The sequence below is a fragment of the Esox lucius genome, chromosome 23, assembly GCF_011004845.1.
Source record: "Esox lucius isolate fEsoLuc1 chromosome 23, fEsoLuc1.pri, whole genome shotgun sequence".
Classification (NCBI taxonomy): domain Eukaryota; kingdom Metazoa; phylum Chordata; class Actinopteri; order Esociformes; family Esocidae; genus Esox; species Esox lucius.
In genome coordinates this window covers 10,965,677-10,982,190 of record NC_047591.1, presented here as the reverse complement: position 1 = coordinate 10,982,190, position 16,514 = coordinate 10,965,677, and the positions used below count along the sequence as shown (strand labels likewise).

The 16,514-nt window shown below is 45.1% G+C and overlaps 1 protein-coding gene across 6 annotated transcripts in view; it reads right to left on the bottom strand.

Annotated features, from left to right (window-relative positions):
• usp6nl (USP6 N-terminal like) overlaps nucleotides 1-16,514 on the bottom strand; it is a 47,426-nt gene that overhangs the window by 18,131 nt on the left and 12,781 nt on the right. Inside the window, exon 1 of one of the 6 annotated variants that reach the window (XM_029116938.2) lies at nucleotides 12,949-13,854. The exons of 3 other annotated variants lie outside the window; for them this stretch is intronic. In XM_029116938.2, coding sequence (XP_028972771.2) covers nucleotides 12,949-13,018 — 70 coding nt within the window. In that variant the 5' untranslated portion in view covers nucleotides 13,019-13,854. Of the gene's footprint in view, nucleotides 1-3,415; nucleotides 3,784-5,842; nucleotides 6,076-12,948; nucleotides 13,855-16,514 lie in introns of those variants that run through there. 2 more of the 6 variants (XM_029116940.2, XM_029116939.2) reach the window with 2 other exon arrangements.

Here is a 16,514-nt window from a genome sequence, read left to right as displayed (position 1 = left end):
TGTGAACGCTTAAAACACAAGAAACACGCTCACACAGCTGGCACATAAACGTGTGTGTGTGTGTGTGTGTGTGTGTGTGTGTTGGATCAAAAAGGCACTAAAATAATCTGTTAGTCAATCATCCTTACTGACATAAACATTTTCATTTTGATCCAATCAAGACTAGATGGAAAATGTGTGTGTGTGTGTGTGTATATATATATCTTTTCATGGAGGGCCCAAACATCGGCATTTCATTAGCTTTGAAGTACCTGCACCCAGCACTCACTTGCCAGCCAGCATTCTTGACAGACAAGTTCCAGGAGTATGTGTGCGTGCGTGTGCGTGTGCGTGAGAAAGTGAGTGCACACATTAGAATCATAAAGAGATTCAGAATCAACAAAACAATAGCAAATATGTTTTCTGTAAACATATTTTTTCCACAACCAGATTGAGGCAGCTTACTGGCCGAGTAACTGTGGGGTGAGAATGAATACATCGCTCTACAACAAGGCTGCCGACACTGAGCTCTGTGGGAACGAGGCTAATGTAAATAAGCTTTGAGTGCTACTGGGTTTACTGAGCTGGAGTGTGAGACCAGAAGCACCATCCACCAGAATAACAAAGCAGCAGCCACCAATTAGGACACAGCCTTTTAACTTCCTATACCAATGTGAAGCGCTGATTTGCCTTAACTCAGGAAGTACAGTGCCAAAAGACGGATGTTTTTGTATTTTTAAATTTTATGTACTTCAGTTATTCCTTTCTCTTTTTCAGTCGGTATTTTGACAGGAAGTATTCCGTTTCGATTCTTCCCCACTTCCTCCATGGTCTCCTGGTTTCGACAGGGGGGGGGCGGCTATCCGGAATTCCAGACGGTTCGGAACAAACGTGTCACTTGTTGAGCTGGACAGAGTTTTTATGACAGGGTGGTATGTAACTGTGCTTCACAGTGAAAGGCTGCCACACACACACACACACACACACACACACAGCCTTCTTCCACTGAATTCCACCCAGAAGCCTGCGGTTTCCATGGTGCCGTGGACGGGAATTCGGGGGTAAATGGGATACTTGGTGCGTTAAAGCGGTGTGTTTTAGCAGGAACACACACTGATCCCCAGCCGTGTTATTAGTATTCTAGGAGGGCCAGCGGTAAACCTAAACACAATTAGACTCTTCACGCACGGGGAAACGCACAGGCATCCGAGACCATGTGTTCGTAAAGGTTCGGAGGCTCGTTCAGATTCATTATGTTTTGTTGTGTTGCATAGACTGATACAACTCCTCGTGGGGGTTACTGCTCAGAGGAAGCAGGCACTGCTGAATCTCTGCTCTTCCAGTGACTCACCCATCCTCAGCCTGTCACTGCACCTCCTCCCCCTGGTTTACCTAGTGGGACCTCCCGCCTGGCTGCCCTTTCACCCCCACCTCGTCATCCTCTCCCGGCCTCATCCTCTCCACGTCAGTGGCCTGTGGTGAGAGATGGGTAGATTGTCGTTCCACATCCAGTCCCGCTGCCATTAAAATGGCCCCACAGGTCATTGAGCCGGGGCCCTTTATTTCTCCCTCTGAGCTGTCTTTCCACCCACCGAAAGGTATTAAGCGAACAGACGGCTTCTGAGAATTTATGGAAAATGGTATGGAAAGAACAGTACGGCTAGCTCAGCGGATGGGGACGGCTAGCTCAGCGGATGGGGACGGCTAGCTCAGCGGATGGGGACGGCTAGCTCAGCGGATGGGGACGGCTAGCTCAGCGGATGGGGACGGCTAGCTCAGCGGATGGGGACGGCTAGCTCAGCGGATGGGGACGGCTAGCTCAGCGGATGGGGACGGCAAGCTCAGCGGATGGGGACGGCTAGCTCAGCGGATGGGGACGGCTAGCTCAGCGGATGGGGACGGCAAGCTCAGCGGATGGGGACGGCTAGCTCAGCGGATGGGGACGGCTAGCTCAGCGGATGGGGACATGTTCTGAAGCTTTACACTAGTGAAAGTCTACACGCTAGTAAAAGACTATACAACCTTTGCATGTCTTCTGGCGTTTCCTATCAATCTACACAACCTGTTCAGCCAGTGGAAGAAAGTCTGTGTGTGTGTGTGTGTGTGTGTGTGTGTATGTACAGGACCAGCAGGAGTCCCGCTTCCACCAAGTTAGACCCAGAACCTGCAGCACTAAGTTGGTTTGGTCTTTCTAGAATGGTTCAAGGGATATTGTTTCACGCAAAAGTCTATCACTATAGTCGACCCACATTTTTAAATTTTAAGTTGATATCGCCTAAACATGTGAAACCAAGTCAGTTTAGTGTCTACAGCTTGAATGGTTTCACTGAAAGCAGTACCGTAACAAACCCATTAGTGATTGAAGTCATTAAACCATCCCACTGAAAAACAAGTGAATGGAAGTTTTGAAAGTGTAATAGGAAGGAGAATGAATAATATTAATATTGAAGCTGGGATCCTTACTTGGCAAGCCCCAGTAACAAGAAAAACATGAATATGGTGAAGACTGAACATCAAGACTCTTGCTACACAGCCCCAGTTATTACAGTGCTCCTCTCTTTCCGCGCCATCTTCCAGTTTCTGTACCAAGACTGGTGGTTATAATAACAATTATTTTGCTTGTTACTCCCTCACACTCTCTTGCCCTGTCAAAGTGGTCCCCATTTCCTGGTTCCTATCTGCAAAAGTACTAAAGCTGCATGGTTCTAATAAAAGCCTGAGTGGAGAACAACTAATTTCCTGTTTTTTTTGTCCTTGAGCTGAACACTTTTCATACTTCATTTTGTTCATCTGCTCTGCCTGTGTTCACTTAAAATGCACAAAACAACTCATGGGAGGGGAAAGTGCACAAAAGGCAATGTCTCTTCATGCCTGGAAATGAACACAGTAAAACCAATTTTAAATAGGGACAGAGAGTGAAATGGAAATACAACATTGACTGTTTGTCCATGTGTTGTGTATAATTTTTACAGTACACACACACACATACACACACCTATTATTGCAACCTGTGCAACAGCACAAGGGTAACAGCCAAACCATTCCATCTGCAGGCTGACCAAAAAGGATCACTCAGCACGCTGAAGGCATTGTTCCAAAACAAGTTGCCCCAACTAGATGTGTAACACAAACATGTTTCTACCTGTACCTCACCACACAATCAACCTCAACACTGACTCACAATCCCACTGATCTGCCAACCCAAGAGGAGTTTCCCCTCATACAACTCTCAAAATGTTCAATAACTATTATGCATTCCTTCAGCTCTAACCGAATCTCAAGTGAATACTGTCCAATACCAACAGACCTTCGACATTAAAAAGTTCCAATCTGAGCAAGGCTATAGATGTTCTGTACAACCAAAACCTGTGCTACCGAGCTGGCAAAAAACAAAAGCTCTCCGTTACGCATTTAACTCAGTGACATCATATCTTACCCCTCTTCACGTTCTGTATGGGATCCTCCAGGCGAGTTAGGGCTTTAGTCCGCATTAGGGGCGCCTCAGGCTAGGCAAACACTCAAACAGCCTACAAACAACACAAACCCATTTAAAACCCGCGACTCTTCCTCAGCAACAACTGCCCACTACAGCGGTCCACAAACCAATGAGGAACCAGAGACGGACGGACAGAAACGGTGGTTTGTGTTACGCACTCGTCTAAGCGGTGAGATCAGAATGGTGGAGTTAGAGGGCCTCTGTCACAATGCAGCTGTTTGTTTGCTTTACAGTGAGTGAGAGAGAGACATATTAGCATTTAACCCTCCTCTTTACAGACATTTTATTTAGTCTATTTTCTGTTGTTAAGATATTTTGGGACATCGTGCTTTGGCAATACAATTAGAAACGTCATGTGAATGTATCAAACTGAAATGCACATTGAGATCGAGGGATAAAAGTGAGAGAGCAATAAAAGGAAAGAGCGCAAAGGACTTGAGGATGGAGTCACTGATGTCCCCACTCATGACATTCCAAAGCCAAACTCATAACAACAACAACGCCGCTATTCAACACATCAGACGACTGAGGGAGGGGGGGGCGACGAGGAGCCAATCAAAGGGAAGGGGGGGGGGGGGTGAAGAAGACGACAGTGGGTGAGACTCATGGAGAATCAAGAGGCAGCGAAAAGAGTCGGCAGTGGAGAGTTTGGACAGCATTTTGATAAACAGCTTTCATTAAGAAGCCTCATTATCAAGCGCTGTGCTGAGAGTGTAAAACCCAGAACAGAGCCCAGAGGATCAGGCACAAAAGCGGGCAGCAGGGGAGGCCAGAGGGAGAGAGGAGGAGAAAACGACAGGAGCCACATAATTGTTCTTGGATCTCTTTCTCCATCTCCTCCCTCCCAACGGAAATACCTACCCAAACATTACAGCCATTCATTTAGATCGCAGCGATGTCGTTTTTTGATTGGTCGACAGACAACGCACTGCCATTCGCAGCAATGACCTGGAAGCCATAAGAGTTCGGTGCCTTGCCCAAGAAAGGAATGACTGCTTTTTCTGGGATTCGATATGGTCACCATTTTCTGAAATGTAATAATGTTCATGGAATGATGAGTAATGAAAACCATGTCTGCGGGCACTTCTAAAGCTAGGGATCATCCTATAAGACAGACAGCCAGGGACACTGACTTCCTTTTTGGTAATGTTCTCACACACCGGCTAATGTTCTGCAAGGGACATCAGGCTGGAACCACACTGTCAGTGGATGGCCTTGAGTGTTACTGCACACATTCCTGGGAATCCTCAGAAAAAAGGACAGAACACATTCGTTTGAAATGAAGGTTCTGAAAGCCTCCCTGCATTTGATCTACAGAGCGGTAGGACATTGGCATCTTGACTGAGAGGTTCACCCTTCACCTCTTTTCACTGGTGTTCGGGTCTCCGTCTCCCGTATTCATAACCGCACGAAACAATGTCCCGCATGACCTTGTGGACGATCTGTGGCGCCGCGCAGGTGGTCGTCAGGAAAGCTCAGCCACACCAAACTTGTCAATAGAAACTACATTTTAATACGTTCTACAGAATCTTAGCTGGGTCCAATTCTAACTGACCACTTACAGTTAGTTGTGCGTTTCAGGGTTCATGGTGTCAAATTACAGAACGGTGAATCCAGACAAACCTCTGCTGGAACGTTAAATTACGCACCAAGTATATCAGACTAGGACAGCAGTCGTTCTAGTGAAATCTGACACCAAGCATGGACTAGTCCTGTAGGGAGAAATTGTCCCCAACTGATTTATTCTAATTAAAAAATATTCCATCAGAAATCAAATCAATAGCAGTAGGGCATAATGACACTGTTAATATAAATGGTGTGAACATAACACAGAACTCCATGCTCCCCTTCACCCCAGGAGACCTCTTCTGATTGGTAAACAGTAGTGATGAGGAGGTTAGCTGTTTTATTATGTCAAACAATGTGCACACGTGTATTTGTCATGTTATCTTAATCGCTTTGCAAACATGCAAAACTTCCGTTCACTCGTCTGAGACGAATAACAGTATCTGGCGAGTAATAGCTTAGCTCACGACATAAACAGCCAATAGACAGAAAAGGCTACTTAAATATCTATAACCTAAACAGTGTGATAGAAGAAGGGAAAACCATAGATCAGAAATGATGTTTTGGGGCTACAGTGAAAGTTAGCTGTGGTCAGATAGACGAGTTATATGTGTAGAACCAAGTTATCTGTTAGGGGAATTTACAGAGAAGGAAGTAGCATTGTTTTAATATCAAGCACTTCACACTGTGTGACAGAAAGGAGCATGCTGGCAAGTGAAATGTAGTCAAATCCAAGAGCCATACTATTGCCTAGTTCTCTCAGAAGTAACAGATAATTACAAATAATATAGTCAGACCTACCAATACCATTTGACATCCAACCCGCCCGCAACTCGTCCATCTCTTCATCCTAAAGGTATTTCACGACCCTACCCAGTCAGGATCCGAAACGGGACTGTCCACCCAGGCTGCTCTCTATGTAACAGATGCCCTTCGCAACGCCCACGCTAAGTTTACCTCTTCTATTTGCATCCTTCTTGAGATATCCAGCAGCCTTCAACACTGAATAACAGCATCCTACTTTCTTTCTTTCTAATTTGAGTAGAAAGAGAAGATCGGTGTCACCCACACAGCCACTAACTGCTAATGTTCTCCAAGACTTGATTATTGGCCCTCTCCTCTGCTCTCTGTACACCAAATCTCTTTGCTGTGTCATATCCTCACATGATCTTTCCAATCTACACTGATGACATTCAGCAGTTTTTCTCCTTCAGGCCTTCCAACACTCAGGTGACAACACATATTTCTGCTTGCCGGCCTGACATCGCCGCTTGGATCTCAGCACACCATCTCAAGCTTTACCTTGACTAGACCGAGCTGCTCTTCTTTCACAGGAAGGCCTGTCGACTCCTGGACACGTCCATCATGGATGGCAATGGCACAGTGTCCTCCTCCCAGGGTGCAAATAACCCTAAACAACATGCTGTCGTTCTCTGCTAACATCAAGGCAGTGACTCACTCCTGCAGGTTCATGCTCTACAACATTCATACAGTACGACCTTTCCTAACACAGGAAGCAGCACAGGTACTTGTCCAGACAGTTGTCATCTCACATTTGGATTACTGCCACTTCTGGGTCTCCTGGCGTGCACAAATAAACCCCCGCAACTGATTCAGAATGCAGTGGCCTGTCTGGTCTTCAATTTTCCCAAGTTCTCCCATGTCATCCCACATTTTCGCAATCTACATTGGTTTCCAGTTCAAGCTCAAATTAGCTTAAAGGCTACGGTTCAAAGGGGAAGTATCTCCTCCCACCCTTCAGGCCATGATCAAACCTTACATCACCACCTGGGCTCCTCGTCCTGCCACCTCTGGGCAGTTCCCGAACCTTACATCACCACCTAGGCTCACTGATTCTCACAGTTAAAACTCTTCTGTCCTGGCATCTCAATGGTAAACCAGCTTCCCTTGGAGGGCTAGAGTAACGGAGTATGTGCCCATTTTCCCGAAAAAAATCTAAAAACACGTTTTATAAAGTACCAAAAATAGCTCCCCTGCCACCACCTCTATTGACTGTTGTCTTTTGTAAACTTGGTTTATTATGTTTTATGTTTATTATTTTTACGTTCTTCTGTCCAGAACTAATTAATTTACTATAATTAGGGCCTGCATGATTAGTCATGCTGCACATCACTAGTAGACAGTAAGACAGGGGCCCTCTGGATAAGTTGAGAGGGGCCCTTCATTTGGATTAGGAGCAAGAAAGCAAGCAAAAAAGACAGAGGGAGGGAGAGAGAGAGAGAGAGGGAGGGAGACAGCGAGGGAGGGAGAGAGCGCTCATTGTTACACTCAGGGTGCAGTGTGACATCATTTCTATCACTGTCTAGTTCAGTCACACATGCACATTCACACACATACACCAATTGTGTCTACACAAAACACTACAGACTATCAATGACATCATTGGCAATGAGTAAGGGCAGTTGGACTGCAGCACGTGTGTGTGTGTGTGTGTGCGCACAACTATTCAAGGGTTATGCTGCCAGTCACAGTTTCAATGTATCAAACTTAGAACGAAACAATATTAGTAGACTGAATTTAGCAATGTGCTAATGCTCTTTAATGTCAGTACACAAGCTGTGTCTCTACTGTTGTGACCATGTATGGCTTGGGGTCACCACGGTCGGCTTCCAGGAAACACAGGAGTCAAGAGTCAGAGAACCACAATACGACTAACAACTAATTCAGCCTAATAACAGGATTAAGAATGGGCAAACAGGATACAGGCCTATCACAACCGAAGCATGTGTCTGTGTGTGTAGAGAAAGAGGGCAAGAGAGGAAGAGGGGGTAGAAGGTAAGGACGGACAGAAGCAGAGAGGGAGAGAGACAGAGAGATAAAGATGATATAGTATGGACAGCCAATTATTACATAGTCTAACAGGACGCTCTTTGCGCCAAAGTCCTCAAAAGTATCAGATTTTAATAAATAGATCTATAATTAAAGTTAAACTCTGTCCACATCCAACTGCTCAGTTCCAGCCAAATGCCTCAAAATGTATTAGATGGCAAATAGGAACAGAAGATGGCCGGCAAAGGAGATGCATCTTGCAGTGACATCACAATACATGCATGTAAGACTAAAATGACTAACCTAACCTTTTCCACAATATGGAATCATGTATGCTGGATGATACATCAGAGTTGTGGAAAAAGTTACATTTGTAACTTCAGTTTTTGAAGCCATATTTGATTCACATCACATCCTTACTTTCACCACCTACTCAGCTTGCTGCAGGGTCAAATTGCAATGCCATTCCATTTTTAGGGGGTGATATCTCAATCATTATTATGAAGAGTTTTGATCTAAAGTGGACTTCATGTACTATCGTAAATTGACATTTATATTAATTCTATGAAAGAAAATGGTCAATTTGGGTGCAAGTAATTCCCTTAGTTTCTCAGATATCTAATAATATTTCAACAAAGAAATGTTTCAGGAATACTAATCACATCTTTCACTAAGTACAGAACAGATTTTTAGCACATCATGAGATGGTGGGTGTTCAAATCTTTCTAAGGTAAAATTGGCTTTGATGTCAGTGGGCAGATGCTAACCGGCTACCTGCTGTTTCCCCAGCGTGTGGTTTCTGCATTCCACCTCTTTCCTTCTGACAACCCAGCTTGTCGTTTTTCCTGTTTGAAGCCACACTAAACACACACCCAAACTCACTAAAACCTGGCAACACACACCATATCAATAGTTTACACAACTTGAGGTGCTACACTACAGCAAAAACAAATCTCCCTTTTAAAGCTGCTAGCACATCATTTGAATAATTGAGGGTGCATTTTTTTAAGCAGCTAAAAAATATTACTGTTTTAAGATGGGAGTGAGGAAGACTAAGGAGAACAGAGACACACTTCATGCTTTATTCATTAGTAGAGATAGTAAGTTGCCAGTCTGGCCGACCAGAGAAGAGTGGGAGAGTAGGGAAGAAAGCTGCGGCTAGCTTGGCACTGAAGCAGCAGGCTGCATTGAACTGGTTATATATCCCTTTGGAGCCATCTCCAGAACATTACAGCAGCTGGGCAGGCAAGCCAGCGTACAGTAAGGAACTAAAGAAAAAGGGTTTGAAACTAAATATATTATATATCAGTGTTTTTCCTGTACCAGTTTAGATAGTCTGCTCCCTACTGAACATGCAACAAGCAGAATGCCTAGCTACCTGGCCAGCAGAAGGCCAGACTAACAGAGTATAAAGTTGAGCACCAGCGCAAGATGTCATTTTGAGTTCCAAAATACGGTTCAGGCAAACACCTGATAGAAATGGAGAGGAGGTGGTGCTCATGAACACTTCAAGCTGGATTGAAAGAGCAAGTGAATGTTAACGAGACCAAAAATTCACCACAGAATAGCTATATTACATCACATTTAGCATGTTATCAAGTAATGTTCAGTATAAAAATCAGACAAGCTTCCTCTTATGCAGACGTTAGCAAAATTGCACACTTCTTGATGTAATTTGAAGTGTTCATGAGCACCGCCTCCTCTCCATTTCGATTGGGTGTTCGCTGTACCAATCACATTTCTTTTTGCCCTCAGAAGATTTTTGAGTAAGTAAAACTGGTATGGACCTCTGCTTCCCTCCCTCTTTCCCTCAGCAGAACCCCCATACCGACAACAACGAACACTGCTGATACTGTCTAACAGAAAACACCTCTACCTCAGAACACTCCCTAAATACCAACGGTACTGATACAGTCTGGCAGACAACCCCTTTACCTGAGAACACTCCCCAACAATTAGCACCATGAATATTGTCTGACAGACAACCCATTTGGCAGGAAAGCATGAGTGACCCAGCTGCTAAGTGGAAAAGTTTTTTTGGTCATACTAGACCAAGGCAGAGCTTTTGGATGAATCTCAATGCAATGTCTGGGGCAAACCTAACATGCCTCAAAGTTATAGTGGTAGCATCATGCTGTGGGGATTCTTCTCATTGGCAAAGCATGCTGTGCATCCGGTTAAGTGTTTTGAATGAGGGCGCAACATACAGAGACAAATAGCAAGAGAACTGGTATTAGTTCTCAAAAAGCAACAACACTAAAAGTGAAAGTTGTAATATCTATCCCATTGAGAATATGTAGCACAATTAGAAAACTGCAGTCCAGAATGGGTGTGTCCAAAATCTTTACTGGTACTGTTCATATACAGATGTGCTCAAACGTATGCATAGCCTTGGAGAATTGGTGATATATGTAGCATTTGTAAAGAAAACGTGTGAGCAGGAAAAACACATCTTTTATTTCTTATGGGATTCATATTCAACTGTAAGTTATAACAGAATGGCACTCATAAAACAAAACATGGCAAAAAAAAAAAAAAAGGACCCCTGTACAAAAGTCTGCATACCCTTAGTTCTTAATACTGTGTATTGCCCCCTTTAGCCTCAATGACAGCGGGCATTCTTTTGTAATAGTCGTCTATGAGGCAAATTCTTTCAAGTGGTATAGCTGCCCATTCGCCTTGGCAAAATGCCTCCAGGTCATGCAAAGTCTTTGGTCATCATGAACCGCACGTTTGAGATCTCCCCAGAGTGGCTCGATGACATTAAGGTCAGGAGACTGTGATGACTCCAGAACCTTTTTCTGCTGTAACGACTGGGCCTTGTGCTTAGGGTCATTGTTGTGCTGGAAAGTCCAAGAGCGTCCCATGCGAAGCTTTCGTGCAGAAGAATACAAATTGTCTACCAGTATTTTCTGATAACATGCTGCATTCATCTTGCCATGATTTTTCCCAAGATTCCCTAAGCCTTTAGAGCTCACACACCCCCAAAACATCAGTGAGCCACCACCATGCTTTACAGTGGGGATGGTATTCTATTCACTATAGCTCTTGTTGATCCATCTCCAAACATAGCGCTTATGGTTGTGACCATAAAGCTCTATTTTGGTTTCGTCACTACAAATTAGTGTGCCAGAAGCTGTGAGGCGTGTCAAGGTGTTGTCGGGCATATTGTAACCAGGATTTTTTGTGGCATTGGTGCAGTAAAGGCATCTTTCTGGCAACTAGGCCATGCAGTTCATTTTTGTTCAAGTATCGTCATATTGTGCTCCTTGAAACAACCACACTGTCTTTTTCCAGAGCAGCCTGCATTTTTCCTGAGGTTAGCTGTGGGTTTTTCTTTGTATCCCAAACAAATCTTCTGGCAGTTTTGGCTGAAATCTTTCTTGATCTACCTGACCTTCGCTTGGTATCAAGAGATCCCAGAATTTTCTACTTCCTAATAAATGACTGAACAGTACTGACTGGCATTTGCAAGGCTTTGGATATCTTTTTTTAATCCCTTTTCCATTACCTTGTTAGGCAGGTCTTTTGACAGTTCTTTTCTGCTCCCCATGGCTCAGTATCTAGCCTGCTCAGTGCATCCAGGTGAGAGCTAACAAACTCATTGACTATTTATACACAGACACTAATGGCAATTTAATAAGCCACAGGTGTGGAAAATTCACCTTTAATTTCCATTTTCACAGGTGCGAGTCACCTTGTGTGTCTGTAATAAGACCAAACATTCATGGGTATGTACACTTCAGGGCCATTTGGGAGATTTTTGTTACCATTATGATTTTAAAAGGAGCCAAACAACTGTGAATTGAAATGGCTTCATATGATCACGATCCTTAAATAAACATTTTTTTTGCATGATCTGTCATTGTTAAAATCAATGCCAAAACTTCACAATTTCTGCCAGGATATGCACATTTATGAGCACAATAGTATAGGCTACACGCATACAGGTAACGGGGCCCTTTTCACCCATTATGACACTCAACATGCTGAAACACACACAAAGTATCAATCTAATAAGTACATACATGAGCATAGAAACAAGGATAGAAAATTCATCATCAACAAGCAGTGATGTGAGAAGTGTATAATCTGTTTTATCATCCCTCTGGCGTATAACACGTCTCAGACAAACTGGGTTAGGAGAATGGAGGCCTTTGTTATGGAAAGTCTAGGCCCAGATGTCTTGAAATAGGCTGCTTTAAAATAACCCATATCCCACAAGTTATATAGCCAATGTAAATCACTAGTCACCAGCCCATAGACAGACAGTATATTGATCAAATTGCGGAATCAAATTTTTTTTATATCTTTCAAAATGCATCAGTTAATCTTAAACAAAATACCACTTTCATTAGAGCAACTAATAAAGAGTGATCTGACACCGCATGTTGCTTTGAAAATACCTACAAATAAAACAATATATTTTAATATAGTCTGAAAATAAATATTCACCCCAGAGTCTCTGTTCTCCTTAGGTCGAATGACAGCGATCATGTTTTGAACATCGACAACTTTATGATGCTGCCAGTCTATTTAAAACATGACATGAGGCCTAATCGTTGCACTTAAAAAGATTATGACATTATTGACCTGGGAAAGTAATAAGTCATAATGGAAATCATTTAATGACTGTAAATGTTTAACAGTTATGTGTTTAGATACAAATGTCAAACAAAGTCAAAAATTCCTCTTCAAAAGACCATTTGTTTGGTGAAAATCCAAATCATTCTGGGTTTTGTGAGGAATCCTGAATAGTGGAGTCAAAACAGCAACAGAATTATATAAGATACCAGAGTACAGCAAAGAGATAGTCCTGTCACCCCAGGACTAGAGATTAGGTTGACCAGGGCATTTCTAGTATCCCAGTACCTTTAATTCATTATTCAGCACTCAACAGACACCAGCAGTGACAGCGCACGTGAAAACACACACTCACAGGTCCCATAGCAACAGAGGAGTCTCACACACACACACACACGAACACACACAGTCAGATTTCAATAACATTCATTTCCAGCAAATTCACAGCACGTCCATAGGCACACACCATTAAGACAGACGGAAGTGGGCATGCACAAACACACACACACACACCCACACACACACACACACACCTCCGTATCTGGTGGCTGCACGGCGTCGGGAAGGAGACACCAGCTCCCTGACCATGTGAAGCACTTGCATGGCGACAGGGAGGAGTGGCCGACACACCGGTCAGATTTAGGGTAGGTGGAGCGCGACACCCACCCTCACCCTCTTGGCAGCCTCATCCCACACTGGGGTCCTCCTCTGAAATCATCCCAATGTCTTAGAACTCCGGAGCCCAAATCCTGGATGCCGGTTTAGCCCAGGGCATGAGTTTCAGGTTCTGCAGACCACCAATTCTTCCCCAGCCTTCGTGCCTTTTTTTAGGGAGTAACAGTGGTAGCCCCTCCAGGATCCAGGGTTCCAGCGTTAGCTTCATCCAGTCATCCCTCAGCCTTCCTCTCCGCCTTCATCCGTCTCTCCTCAGGCTCTGAGCACCAGCTGAAAGCCCTCAACGCTCCCTCTTCTTTTACACACACATAACACTGCCCCAGCACTCACTCTCACACACACAGTTACACCCTCTAGCTCGATCTGTTATTTGTAATGTGGAAGGCAGTCACATCCAGAACGACCTAGTAACTCAGTCTGTTCTAAGACGCGGAAGTTAGTCAGCTTCTCTTCTTTCTCTCCTCTGTCATCTCTCTTCCTCTCATCTCTCTCTCTCTCTCTTTCTAGGTGTCAGTCGCTGTTTCTTTCCAGATAGATTACCCCCGCCAGTCCTCCTACGCATCCCACAGGTCCAGAAGTACCAAACCACAGCTCACACAGATCCAACAGAACCAAACCACAGTTCTCACAGGTCCAGCAGTACCAAACACACATCTCACAGGTCAGTACCAAACCACAGCTCACACAGATCCAACAGAACCAAACCACAGCTCTCACAGGTCCAGCAGTACCAAACACACATCTCACAGGTCAGTACCAAACCACAGCTCTCACAGGTCCAGCAGTACCAAACCACAGCTCCCACACGTTAAGGTGGCGCAAATCAAACCTCTGGTCACTGTTCAACCCTATGAAAAAAAAATGGATCGGAGTCCTACGGCCTGGAGCAAGGTGAGTGGAGGTTAGTCTGTGAGCCGCAGTTAGCTGCCCTCCAGAGGCTCGTCAGGAACGGCGTGCGGTTGAGTATCTTGGAAAGTCTGTGTTCTCCCGCTTCCTCACACACACATGGTCTCATTCGGCAGAGGAAACAGCAGAGGTGAACACGCGCCCTGGCTCTGAAGAACTCAGGGAGGAGGCTGGCAGATCTCTCCCCCTTGCCCCTCCTCCCTCAGTGCAGTAACGCGCTGTAGCAGACAGTGGCAGCAGTACACCTGGCTGGCAGAAGGCACGTAAAGGCGGCAGTAGCCCAGCTCTCAAGACATGGTCCTCTCTGCTCACATCCACAGCTAGCTAACTCAAGGAGTCGAGTCGGCCCACTTAGCTCCCTCCCTCCCTCCCTCTGTTCCTTCCCTCTCCATCACAAACTCACCGTAACATCCTCTTCCTCGGTCAGTCTCTCCTTCCAACGTCCTCCAAATTCAAATGAATGAACACGTCCACTGCATTGTTCATTGAAAGTCGCCCGTCACCCCCCGTTCATTTTGAAGCATTAACAGAATAGCAACACACAGTACTGTACCAGTCCAACAGCGTCATAGTGTGTGTGTGTGTTGAAGTCAGGGTTAGGGTGTGTCTCCTACCCGCTACCATCAAGACCAGTCACCTAGAGGTTATGTCCTCCTCCCCCTATGACCTCTGATCTCCTCCGTCTCCACCTGCCCTCATCCTTCCTTCGATTACACTCGCCCATCTTTTCCCACCCTCGTTCCTGCCACTCATTTTTCCTCCCTGAGTGAATTTGTCCAGAACGAATTCTTTTCACTCGCCGCATGACAATATCAGGTTGTGTTTTTCCGTCACAGACACAGATCCACCTGCCTTACATCACTGGCCTTGCTAAAAGGTGACTCATGCCTGGACAAAAGAGGGGCCAAGCACACACATGCATGGATACAGGGCGACAATTGTAACACACTAGGGTGTACGTATGTACACTATCACAGACACAACAATAGGTGTGTGTGGGTGTGTGTGTGCGCTCCTCTGAAGACAATGAAAGTGTGTGCATACACAAATGTGTGCAGCCCTCTCTAAATGTTGAGAGGCCCCAATTAAATGTCAAGACACACTGGCCATTCTGTTGCTATGCCCCGCAGTGGTTACCCAGTCTTCTACTGCAGGGATCCCAACCACTGGGTCCAGGTCCTGGGTTGGTACAGTGCTGTGGACAGTTTGCTATCAAGCCAAAGGGCCTAGACAGACATTCAATTGTATTTCCCCCTAACACATAAGTTGGGTTATGAATCAACTCAGTATAGTCCAGTCTGAGCCAGCAACACAAATCAGAGTCTACAAATGTCTTTGTGAAGAAATTCACACAACAATATACTGAATGTTGTGTGAATTTCAAACCATCCCTACTCCCGGGCTATCGCAAACTGTGCGTAGAAGTGTACGAGGAAGGAGAAAATCTGCCTGAACCTTTTGGAAAGAACAGTGAGAGCAGAGTATCAAACTAGGGAGCTTACACGGACACGATTGATATGCAACACTAAGTCATTTTAGCACATTTCTTTAGCCAGATGTCAGGAATAGCTCCCAGGGATCCAGGAATGCTAGGCTGAAATGGATAAAGTATACTTCCAAGAAAACGTCACTTGCTTAGAGCAAGGAATTACATTTGTAAGCGAGATGAAAAGACGTGACAGTGTAATATCACTTCTGGGGTCTGTAAAATCTGAAGAAATGCTGGTTTTGTGCGCATGCATACCAAGTGCTTTACCGAGCCACAGAATCATTCCTGTGTGCTCTCCAGTCTGCAGTGGAAAGAAGGTTAATGAGTTTGGGGGGGGGGGGGGGTTGACGAGCACAAAGGTGAATGTTCATGTCTGTACTGACCAAAACCCGAGAAGGGAAAAAGGGACAAAACAACCCGGCGTGTGGATCGATCTCCCCGATGATGGCGGAAGATATAGAAAGGCGGATATCGACGGAGTCGTCCTTATTTCCGACGGCCCTTCAGCTCCCGGTTAGGAGAGGGCCAGGAACACCCCCCGTCAAATCAATGGCCCGTCTGCCGCACTCTGTTCACGCCGGTTCCAAATGCACAGGTAATTCCTCCTAAGCTCAGAGAACGTCGCCTCCTCAGTCTAGGACGGAGATAAGAGCTCTGCCCATCGGCAGCCTTCAGTTGGTGAATCGTGGGACGGCTCGAAGGAAAAGTCAATGCAGCGTTTGGGGGATCTCAACGGAGGACACCGCCGAGGGCAACACTGTCCAGAGGTTAAAATACCAGAAGGCATCCGTGGAGATGAGGGCGGGGTCAGCACAGAGAGACATGACACGTTGAGAGGTAGTGATGCACAGAGCGAGAGAGACAAAGCCTGGTTTTAAAACTGAAATCTGACAAGATCGGCGTCTAATTTGAGCAGTCACAACATGAATGGACCTCTTTGATTGCTGTCTGTACACTGCTAGACTGGAGTGTCCTTACCTCCTGTTTAACGCCTCCTCTCCAGTATTTAACTCCGCCTAACCCAGCGTG